The 12,866-nt window shown below is 34.0% G+C and overlaps 1 protein-coding gene across 1 annotated transcript; it reads left to right on the top strand.

The window, feature by feature from the left end:
- Positions 1–6,928: 6,928 nt before the first annotated feature.
- Positions 6,929–11,721, top strand: LOC145611532 (FRIGIDA-like protein 4a). The gene is made up of 3 exons (XM_081666872.1): positions 6,929–7,853; positions 10,571–10,746; positions 10,850–11,721. Exons 1-3 carry the CDS (start codon positions 6,992–6,994, stop codon positions 11,495–11,497), a joined length of 1,686 nt encoding a protein of 561 aa, XP_081522998.1. The 5' UTR covers positions 6,929–6,991; the 3' UTR covers positions 11,498–11,721.
- The last annotated feature ends 1,145 nt before the right edge of the window (positions 11,722–12,866 follow it).

Below are 12,866 nucleotides of genomic sequence, written 5' to 3' on the forward strand. Positions count from 1 at the left end.
TCAGTAATCATAGTATCCATGGAAAAAGAGGTATTGAGTATAGTGCCTTTGATCTAGCACATGAGTATAATTCCAAGTACTTAAATTTGATATGTTCTTTTTTTATTAGGTACTCAAAAGATTGAGGGTTCTACAGAATTGAAAGTCACTACAGGTAAACTCTACTCATATTTAGTGTTGCTCATTGATTCAAGATCGGATCGAGAACAAAAATTAATAATTCGAGAATAAGAGACTGGGCTGATAAAACTGGTCTAAAAACCCTGATCAAATCGATCTTATATTCTACTTTTTAAAAGTATTTATTAATATTGTTGTTAAAAAAAATATATAATTGTAATACAAAATTATTTATTTAATGGTTTTTTTGTCCAAAAATACAAATTAATATTGGTCAATACAATAACACAAATTCCATAATTTGATTTTACTCACATTATTATATCATGATTATATAATATTTCGTACTCTATGGTAAATATCAGTTTAATTCGTCAAAAGAATTTCAGCTAAGCAAAAATCTAACCCGTTTTTAACCTTAACCAATGTACCAAAAGTTCACTTAAGAAGACATTGGATTCTTTGATCCCCAATTCCTCATTGCCTAAGTCCTAACTTTAAAATTATTCATACCCTATTCCTAACCTTTTTTCTCGAGCCACAATAAGATTTTTTTTAGCCCAAATTAAATCCAAGAGTTTAGCCAAAAGGAATCTGCTTGTGTAAAAAGAAAGCAAGCTCAAGAAAAGTTAGTTATTGTCAACTTTAATCTTCATTTGTTAACAACTTTTGTCAAACTCTAATCCTTTGAAAAACATCCTAATTCTGCCTAATCTGACGTGCCCAATTCCCTAAGTCACGTGAATAATCATGTGGATTATGATTTAATATTTGTACTAATATTAGCTTAGGATCCAAATATTGCGCCATTTCGTCTGACCATATATACCTGTAGTTTTTATTCTTTTGCCTGCAATAATGGTGGTCTGTGGTTGCCATTTTAATTCACATTAGTATTTCTTAATCATATACTTCACATTGGTATTTCTTAATCATGTACTTTAATTAATGTCTTAACCTGATCCGGTGGGCTTATTGTTTGGTGAGCCGGGATTTCAAGGACAGAGTAGTATCGATATTATGGTCATGAGATATAAAGGGACTACAACTTACTCCATACAAATATGTTCTTATTTAAGAGATACTCATAGAAAAATCTTCTTTAAAAGATTGTCTACTAATATTTCATATCATGCACCTTAATAGTCTTGTCTGTACCACTTTAGTTATATTAAATTAGTTTTATTTTTTCGTCCTATTAGTTGTTAGTTGCTAGTATATATTAATATGGTCTCAATATTCTTAATCATTATATATATTGGTTAGTTGCAGTCTAGTCTAGTACCTAAATTGTTCCATTTTCTTCTAATTAATGAGTTAGTGGTTGTGCTAATTAATTTAGAATATTAACTGTCTAAATTATTTAATATAAACTGAATCTTAATTGATTTTATGCTGTTATAATTTGATTATGTCAGTAACATGGAGCAAGTCCAAGTCATCCCATGAGTCAAGTGCTCAAGTGGGGGGTTAGAAAACATTGTCTAGTAGTTGAGCCTCTTATGATATGATGGTGACATGCCTTTCCTACAAGATAGAAAGATAGGAGAGAATCAACCATTTTTTAAATAAAGTTATAGGAATGTATCCAAGTTTATATCACTTTTAAGAATTGACATCCTCTATTTTTTGAATAATTCTATGGGTTATTTTTCTCACAAGTACTACAAAAACTTTGCAATATAAAGTGTAGAATACTATTCAAATGTGAAATCATCCTTGTTTTTTTCAAGAAAAAATTATCCTTAAATATTGTATCAAAATAAATAATACTTTGTATATAAGTGAATTAACATTGTTTAAAATTGTTTTTATACGAAGCATGAATAAACAGTAAGTAGCACAGTTTAATTTACTCTTATTTCGCTTTATAGCTAAGATTATATTTTTCTAATACAGACTAAAGCAAATAAAAAAGGGAGAAAACATTTATTATGTATAGCTTAATAGTTAATATCATGTTTGATTGGATCATTGGATGTTATTTTGCAATAATCGAGTTGGAATTCTATAATTATATCTTCCATGCATGTCAACAACATTTAGTACGTTTATGCTAAACAAAAATACTGTAGTTGATGACTTGATGTACGTAGTAATTATTAGATGTGGCCCTTGTGAAAGTTGTTAGTTGTTGATTAGGAGTAGATGTTAGAGGTTGGCAATTAACAAAGTGGTTGTTGAATTTAAGTATTCAACACATTTTGATTGTATAGCCGTTAGAGAAAACATAAAATGATGCTTCGAGCTAAATTATCTACTTTTGTCAAACACTACTTAAAAAACGAGTTCTATTAACTTTTTTAAAAAATCACTCCAACCACTAATTTTTCAAACACTTTTATACAAACAAGTTATCTCAAAAAATTGAAGATAAATACATTCAACAATATACATCTTTAAATTTCTTTCATGCCACTAGGTATCTATAATCTCCTATAAATGCTTATATAACTAAGCTATTAAAGACAAGATGTATAATTGTATAAATTAAAAAACAAACTTACTAATTTTGTATCTGACCTAGATCAATTGCATATCCATCCATTTCTCATACTCCATCAACATATTACTTTGGTCACATAATCCCTTTTTCTTAGGGAGACTTAGACAAGCAATCAAATTACGAGACCAATTGATCTGATTCCTGTTTTTTATGGTAAGATAAAAGACGACTCTTCTGAACTAACACTTCTCACATATTAAGTCAACCTAGTTTCGCAAGTCAATGCTTGAGAGTAGAGGGGTAAGGTAAGGGATCCCCCTACTCCCAAGCATAAGTAGGGCCTGTTTTAAATAGAGAGAACATGCATATAATTAGTGGGGCTTAAACTTACAAGGTGAGTTCCCTACCAACTCTACCAAAGTTTGCTTGATGCGAACTGCAAAGTATTATTCCAATATGAGTATAACCTATGATTCGCATTAAATTGGAGAAATACTCCATATTATAGAAATTTTCTAGTACGACTGTATTCAATCAAGTAATTTATTGACATGTAATAAAATATAAATAAATAAATAAAAATACTTGGGAGTATATGAAATCATTTAGGGAATATTGACAAAAACGCCTCCTCATTTTCCTATATAAGTCAAATCTCACTCTCATAGTCGCCTCCTAATTCCCTCTCCTCCTATCACCTTCTTCCTTCCATTTCCTTCAAAATTCTCTCTCCTCTAATCACCCCCATTTTAATTAATCAATCAATGGAAATGAGAAACATCTGCTGTTCCACATCTAGCGTAGAAATCATACAACTGGGTCGCCCAACAAATCTAGACCGTCCATTAACAAGACGCAGCAACAACAGATCAACGTCGTGGAGAACACTCTGGAAGAAGCTTATGAGAGAGAAAAGGAAGATGACAAAAATCGACTGTTCTAAGGTGTACACTTCTGACGTACACCTCCCTGGGTATGATCCTGAAACGTATGCACAGAATTTTGATAAAGGGTTGATGTGGGATGATGAACCTGATAACTTGTCCAGGACTTTCTCTATGCGTTTTGCTGCTCCCACCAAATTTATTACAACGTCAACTACTAGTAAATGTAACAACTCCTCTTCTTCTGGTAGTAGTAAAAGTAAAAGTAAAAGTAAAAGTAATTCTAGTGTTGTTGTTAGGAGGAGCGTTACTCGTGTGGCCCATGATCATCGTGATCTTGTTATTTGTGTTTTTTGAACCAACTATTTGGAATAAAATACAACTATTACACTACAATTTTAAGCTTCAATTGTTATTGTCGTGATTTTCGAAATTTAAACAATTTTGTAGAGTATTTGAATAAGGTTAAAAATAGTACAGTATGTTATATTATTGATGGATTCAATTCTATTTATGATGTCTTGTGAGTTGTGAATATTATATACTTATTGATCAATATGAACTCGTTTCTATATGTATAAATAATAGTTTACTTGTGAATATTATTTAATTTGATGGATGGGAATATGGGATGAATTGAAGAACAAAGTATATTATACCTTAGAGATAAAAAAAAAAAAAAAAAAAAAAGTGTGTGTAACTTCACTTTAATTTCCCAACTAGAAGGAATTTCTTTGTTAAAGAATCTCTCACAATTCATACTTGTGCCTAGTGGTAAGTTAATTTCACACTTCTTTATTCTGTTTTCAATTTTGCACATCAATTTGATTGACGGAATTGCCAATGTAAAACATAAATTGTTATAGTCCCATTAGTACAAATTTCATAAACTTGATAGGAGTATTATAAAATCAAGTCAAGTTAATGCATAAAAAACGACAAAGTTAAAGTGATACTCCATTTTATTTTAGGTTGAAAAGAGTGAGTTTAAATGCAATGTTGACCTATTACACAAATATAGATTTTAGGAGTAAAAATAGCTTGATTATGATATCAATTTCATTGATTAGTTTTTAAACAAAGAAGATTTATATAGGAATAAAATTGTTTAAAGTAAATAATATTTGTCAAATAAAAAAAAAAGCATTGACGAAGGTAATCTGGTAAGATTCCAGCAGAAAGGGAAAATGACGTTTGTTCGAACAAATCCATGACAACCCCACGTTATAAATCTCTAACCAAATATTTACAGTATGTCTGTTTGAGTGTTTGGTTGTTGGTTGGGAAGTTCTGGGCTTGCGTCCAATTGTTAAGGGGGTGTGGTATGGTAATGCCATTTTTTTGTCCTTTAATTGAACAAAATGGAATAATCTTATGTAGGTCATATATTTGGCCTAGTAATGTTTGAATAGTTGGAATGCCTTTTTTGTCCAGTCATAGCAAGCGAATCGTTGATTGATATCCTAAAGTTGGAAATTTAGGATCGTATCATATCATGTATACACTATCGTATTTTTTGATTTTATATATACTCCGTAAGAAGATACTCGTACAAAGAGAGGGAGTAGATAACTAATTACTTTATTGATATGGTAATGGTAATGAGTTCGGTTGAAAATTTGTTTCTTTAGATGGAGTATAATTTTGTGAGTGAAAATAAACCTATAATACATGAACACTCGAAACGCAATAAATCAACGTCAAAACACAAAATAGGATAAGCTAATGTTGTTTAATTTGTAATTATCTTATAATAATGGTAAAAAGTGATTTCAATTGAAATAATCATAAAATGTTTCGCTAATACTCCAGTACTCCTTTTTTTTCATGTTTGATTAAATACAAGTATCACATGTTTTTAAAGCATCATATTCAAATAAAATTTAAATAAATCTATTCAAATATGTGCTTTTTTTTTTTTTTGAAGAATATTCATATATGCGCCTTATAAGTCATAACGTGTAATTGTGTAATATAAGACCTATAAGTGTAGTAGATAGGATCATATTAGTGCTTTTAAGATTCTCACTCTTTCTCAAGTCCGTTGAATAGTGGATAGTGTTTTCCAAATACTCCAAGATGAGTTGCAACTTACAAGCAATCACACGAGCTCCCGTCCTAATCTCCTATGTAATTCCACAAAACACAACTTAATTGAAAAAGTAATTTGACTTGTATACTTTGTGTTTGATTCCAGCTATAGAAGCGACAACCGAGGGCCACATCTCTCAATCGATCTTTCAAGCTCATTCTTTACGTGACTGATTATTTGGTTAAACATCATCATGCATAAGGATACTAGATTACCTAGTAGAAAAGATTGAAAAATCATCACAAACCTCCCTTTTTCTTTTGTATTGCAATTTCTGGATTATTATATGATGATTTTTTAACTTTCCATATATAGGAAAGAGATAGACTAGAACCCACATCTCTTATGTTGATGACACCAAAGGGATATTAAATGAATGGAATTGGGATATATATGGATGGAATATGATGAAATAGAGCCACTTTGAGGTTCCCTATTAAATGAGGCATGGAAGGGACCCATTATGTTAATATAAAAATTGGATATTGAATTGTCGTGAGTAATTTACATACTCTGTAGAAGTAGAAAGTTGATACAAGGGTTGTAGATAGAGAATGAACATCGATCGTTGCATTTTATAGAAATTTTACTTCTCTCTTAAATACAAATACAAAGGAGTTTCCCATGATCGATATTTTCCTAGAATTTACATAACATAATATTAACAACTTAAATATTATTTGCTAAATTGCAAGATGAATGTAACAAGAACTCATTATATAATTACTTTTTTGGGTTTTATTACTAATGATTGTAAGCACATACTACCTCCGTTTCTATTTAGTTGACACGTATTCCTTTTAGGAATTTTTTTTAGTTGACACGTTTCCTTTTGGGGTAACTTTTTTATCTTGCATTTACAAGCTACCCCACTTGATTTTTCATTCTCTCTCACTCTCTCTCCTCTCCTTAATATATGTGCCTAAATCAAACGCGTCAACTAAATAGAAACGGAGGAAGTAAAATGGATCAGAAAAAGTTTATGATACATAGTACAAAAAGGAAAACTTTTGTATACACCCGGTTTTCAATAATTGTACATCGGGTACACTTTTGTCAGATTTAGTGTCACTTTTGTCAAATTTATCAATGAAGCATAAATAACTCATATATATCAGGATAATTTTTATGCGTTTTAATGTAATTTTTGCGTATTTTATTGTCACTTTATAACGGATGTTCAGTAATTTACTGAACATCCGTTTTATTTAAAAGTTTGTGGTATAAAAAGGGAGCTGTGGCCTGTGGATAACTGGGCCAGACTATGGTAAGATATTAATGGGTCGTATAGCCCAGTGTTTTCCTTGGAAACATGGGCCCATTTCCACAAAATATCATCTTCAACGTTTATCCATTTTCCCTCGCATAATTTATCAGATTGTCAATTTGTCATATCACCTTCTCTTCTCCACTGAATTTCTTCCTTTCTCTCTCCTCCTTCCACCATCAATGGCGGCAACAATCACCGCTGACAAAGTCCATAACATCTTCGAAAATCTCGAAGCTCAGAAAGCTCTCCTCACCAAATGCACCGATCTATACAAAGCCCTAACTTCCCATTTCACCAATCTCCAACAATCAATCGATTCCAAAGCCCTAACCCTAGAATCAAACCTCCAAAGTCTCGATTCAAACCACCAGAAATCTCTCGAAGACCTCCATGAACGCGAAGCGTCAATCCCAGAACGGTTGATTTCTCTCTCCTCTGAAATTGAGTCCAAGAATGAATCCGCCATTGCCGAGGTCGAGAAAGCTCTAGATGAATCCGCGCCATTGTCGGAGGTTCTGAGGTCGTTGTGTAGAAGGATGGACCATAGTAATTTGCTTAGGTTTGTGGTGGGTAAGAGGAAGGAAACGGCGTCGTTAAGGTGGGAAATGAGGGAAGCATTGAAGGAGTGTGTGGACCCTGAGAGGATGGTTCTAGAAGCGGTGAAGGAGTTTTTGGCGGCGAAGGAGGCGGGAATGCGAGGAATGGCGGATAAGCGGTGGGCGTGTGGTGTGGTGGTGACGGGGTTGTTTCCGGCGGAGGAGTTGAAGAAGAAGAAGAAGAGTGTTGGGGTTGATTTTGCGAGGAAGACGGTGGAGGAAGCGGAGGAGGTGGTAAGAGGGTGGAGAGAGAAAACGGAGAAGGTTGGTGATGGAGAAGGCGGTATGGGCTCGGCCGAGGCGGCGATGTTTCTGCAGATTGTGGTGGGTTTTGGGTTGAAGGAGGTTTTTGAGGAGGAGTTTTATAGGAATATGGTGGTGGAGTTTGCTGCTAGGAGAGATATGGCTAAGCTTGCTGTTCCCATTTTTGGTGATCAAATTTCAGGTTTGTCTTCTTACTTTAGAAGTTTAGTGGAGTTTATTTAATATGTATGTTCTAAATTATGTTGTTTCTCTGTGTTTTGTGAATGTGTGTATGGTGAGACATTGTGATTATTTACAAGATAGAGTGACATTTTTGATTGACAATTAGGCAGAATGTTGAAATTAGAGTAACTATGGCATTTTTATTGCACGAACCTATCTTGTCTGAGAAATTGTGTGATGTTACTGAACTGGTTTGCTGTGTCAAGATTAGGCCGTTATGATAATCGAGAGTGAAAATCATGGCGATTTATGCAGTTGGTATTTTTATGAGGGATTTAGGGAAGAGGAATGTAGGGTGTGTTATTAACTGGTAATGTTTTTATATATTGAGTTGAGAAAAGTCTTGTTTTCATTGTGAATCTGAATAATGTCAGGTTAGAAGGGAATTTTTGAGAGATTGAAGAGTTAACATGTATGGAACTGAAAGTTATGGAATTATTTTAGAGACTGATCAAGCTGTAAAATGTTAAAGCTGCTGCTTCTAAATTTAGTTTCTAGGTAAGTTGTAAAGAGCAAAAATGATTTAATTGATAGTTTGAATGAACATACTGCAAATCTTGGCTCTGTAGTCTAATGTACACGGACTTCATGTACCTTGCGTTTAATGGAGATAAAAAGGGGGAAACATGGCCATGCCATAAATTTTGTTAGACTTATAGAATGCTTGTCCCTTTTGTTACTTGGTAAATACTTGATGAAAGTGCTGATGGAAGTTTATAGAGAATGATAGAGCAAAAGTATGTTTACCTTGAAATTGAAATAAAATGTTGAAAAGCATAAATCTTTTGGACTTATGGAGTGTTTAGTTCATTAGGAGCTCAATTCAAAAGGTATACAAAGTTTTATCATGGAATATCAAGATTGTCAGCTGTACTCCAAAAATAATCAGACTGAAATATTTTCCAATTTGTCTTTTCATGCTGTTATGGCCGTACTTACACCCATAAGATGTCACCTCAGCTACGCCACAAACTGTACTATGACCACGATCATGGTCATGGCTGCGGACATCTTGTAACCAAATATTGTTGGAAATTCCCTTGTTATAATCAACCATCTGAGCCTCTGGTTTTGAGCCACTATTTTCGAGTTGCACCTTAGTAAAAACTTCGTGTAATTTGAAGCTCTGTTGAAGGTGATTTTCTTTTCTTATATTATTGGGATATATCTTTATGGTCAATAATTGGTGAGGGGAATTGATAGACTTTAAAATTACAGAGTTGTTGAGTACTGACAGTCTGACATTGGTAACCATCATCACCTCCATTGCAGAATTTCAACCCTGTCTCTCTTACACATAATTATTATGGAAATTAATATGTTCCTTTATTGTTTGGAGTGAGACTGAGGGTCTGTTCTCTTACGTTGAAATTCAATTCAATTCAGTTCAGCTCAGCTCCTAATTTCCTTCTCTTATAAAATATTCAGTTCAGTTCAGCTGAGTTCAGTCAATGAGAACAGGCCCTGATTGTGTATGCTGCGATGGTAGGAAATCACCAAGCTTGGCAGATTGGTGCTTTGTATCCTAAACACTATTATTTTCTCGGATAAATAGATGGTGTACACATTTGAGTTCTTGGGTCAGAAAGAATTCCAAAGCGTATTCCTGATACGGAGTAGGAGATTAGGAAGTTGTCATTGTAGACACTGATAAAATAAATTGATTTCATAAGCAAGACTGTCTATATGGATATATTGGAGTATTGGACCTTCCATTGCAACAAGGGAGTTAAAAGCTTACAGTTAGCTTGCCTTTTAATCAATCATAGCTGCTATACCCCATCTGCCAAGATGTATATATATTCTATCATAGTGGAAAGGTTTGACGATCTGTTGAGTGTTGACTAGACAAAGGTATTTGAGCATATATTCCCGTCTCTTCTCTCGACTATTCAGCATTGCTAGTTTGAATCAATGGGGAAAATAAAACATACCTTACGTGCCCTCTCTATTGAGAAATACGAGTATGGGTTAAATGTCCCACAAAGTTACTTTTTATACTCATTTGTCACACGAAGCTAAGTTTTATACTCATCTGTCACAATTGGCAACTTTTATACCAATGTGTCAAGGAGGTGCTACCTTTTATACCAATTTGGTTATTTGGCCATAGGGCCCATAGGTAATGAGATTGTTTGATATTAAGCTGGAGATTTTTCAAAGCAACAATGCTGAAGCATATTGGTTTCATACTATGTTTTTTTTTCCCCTTTCTTTTTTTCTCCAGTTTCTCTAATGGGGTTGACTTTTGTCTTGCTTTCCTTTCTACCTGTTCTTTCTGTCTTCTTCTTTTTTTTAGGGAGAGAGAGAGAGTTGGGGTGGGGGAATGGTTATTAGGGATAAAGTCATAACGGCCATATGGATGAAGAATGAATATTATTTAGCATGTGCCCCTCGTGCCTTTGATGTCTGTGACTATATCATATTTGCAATGACGCCCTTGGAACACTTTTATTTTCAGATTTTGGGATTACAAACTGATTTAGTAAAACAATGTAAAAATTTACTCTTGTTAACATATATGTTCATTTAAAGTTGTTTTAGCACTGCTGCAGCCCCATTTCATGATTGTTTCACTGGTGCATGTATACTGGCACTGCATTCCTGCTACCCATGATAAGCCATATGAAATAAATGCATCTTGTAAAATTTCATAAGAAAATTTTCTTCTCACAGGTTTGATTGATCAGTTGGTAAAAAATGAAAAGGAAGTTGAAGCAGTATATTTCGTTTCTGAGTCTGGCTTAATTGAAAAGTACCAGCCTGTGTCCCTTCTCAAGTCTTCTTTGCGCCATGTCAAAAAGAAAACCACAGAAATACTGAAGAAAGGCAACCATAACGCTGGTGCAACTGTAAGCTAATTTGGGTGATTCTTGTTTTTTCCTTTTTGTTGGATTTCCATGTTATTATTTTTGCAATTCTGGTTCTGACTACAGATATTGCTTGACATATCAGGATGAAGCCAACACTTTTGAGATGAATTACATCAGGTCTATCATCAGATGTGTGGAAGACCATAAGCTTGAGGCTGAATTTTCTGTTAATAGCTTGAAGAAGCGGCTTTCTTTGCTGGAGAAAGCAAAGTCTGATAAGAAAAAAAGTTCTGCATCCAACAGCTCCAAACCTTCTAACAAAAGAGCTCACAGCAGTGGGGGTCCCCCTCGGAGCAGAGGTGCACCACCTCCACGTCCTGCAAAAATTCAAAAATTCCCGAGTCCGCACCCAACATATGGTCAGTGTGAGGCAGTCTCACGCTCACCGGCTCTTAGCCCAGTATCAAGATATCTGGGCCACTACAGTTTGTCTGGTCAGACTGCCTATGATCCAGGCCTCACTGCATCAACTTATGGGGCAAGTTTACCAAATCAGACTGCCTATGATCCAGCACTCGCTGCATCCACTTATGGTCAGAGGTATGGTGCTTCTCTTGCTCCAACTGCTGACCAGGTTGCTCAACAACAGTATGGAGTAGCTGGTGGCAGTGCTCCTAGTCCTAGTGTTGGGCCAAGGCTTGTGGGTTCTTATGGATTACAGAATGCATATGGAACATATGATTATGGTGCCACCCCGACATCTACTTATCAGCCTCCTTACGGAAATTAATATCCGGTACAGTAGACATGTTGATCTTAAGCTAGTACTAGCATAGAGTAGAGTTTACACTATACATTTCAGTCCCAGTAGGTGGAAGCTGTACATTCTCTCTACTTTCGGAGTTGTATAAATTTTTAATTAAGAAAGCAATTATAAAGAAGTTTGGATTGCCTTTTTTTTTTCAAGGCTAATCCTTGCTTTAAAATATAGGATTTTTTATTTGTTAAGGCTAATCCTTTTCTTTTTACCTGCAACATTTTGACTTTTATTTTTCTAGAACTAGAATATATTTTTTGTGGGCCCCAAAAAGGGAAAATGGCGATAATTGGAAAAATATGAAAATTTGCTAAAACATTCCACAAGATGGGGAAATAAGAGGGGGATGGGTTTTTAACAGTTTTTACATCTCATATTTCCCTTATTGTACTTTTTTCGAGGTTTGGGACTGAGAATATAGTGATTAACCCCAAAACAAAGTGATTGGGGGGGACAGTTTGGGTTGTTGGTGATTGTTTACATAAGATAAGATATGATACATTACAAACATAAATAGTTTGTTCAAATATATCAATCTACACAATATAATACATCACACATCATATCAATCAACACACATGTGAATAGTAACAATGAATAGTCACTATTGTCAAATCAACACACACATATGAATAGTAACAATAAATAGTCACTATTGTCAAATCACATCACTATTATGGTTACATCACATTACATCACTATTTTACCCATACTACATCATTTATATAGCATAATTATACTTTTATGACATCATTATTATCAACTCATGTCATATTATAATATCACATCATTAAAAATTTATTTACATAAAATAACATCGGTATAGTCAAGTCACACTATTTCAACACACTTATATGACATCATTATAGTCAACTCACAACACTTCAATACACTTATATGACATCATTATAAATATATGACATCACTATAGTCAAGTCACATCATCACATTATTACACTTATATGACATCACTATAGATCATGAATTTCAAAATAGAGTCAAAACTTCATTCTTGATACTTTATGGACATCTATATCGGTGTCTTATGGTTTCAAACCTCCTTATATGACCCCACGAGTCATCTAACACATTCAGTTCATTTTTGGATGGGTGCAACCATCCAATATGCCTTTAAACAGTCAATTTAACCGTTCTAAACTTCCACCGATTTCATGAACTCAAGCCCTACCACGGACATATAGGACAACATATAATGGTCATATTACTTATATATGGTTGCAAACAGCATTATATGACCCTAAGATATATCCCCTACGGTCTCAAGACTTTTCGCCACCGGGCCCCGTAACCTCAAAAATTCCTCAAAAAGCGTGGATAATAA

Source organism: Chenopodium album, chromosome 24 (assembly GCF_948465745.1).
Source record: "Chenopodium album chromosome 24, dcCheAlbu1.1, whole genome shotgun sequence".
In the NCBI taxonomy this organism is placed as follows: domain Eukaryota; kingdom Viridiplantae; phylum Streptophyta; class Magnoliopsida; order Caryophyllales; family Amaranthaceae; genus Chenopodium; species Chenopodium album.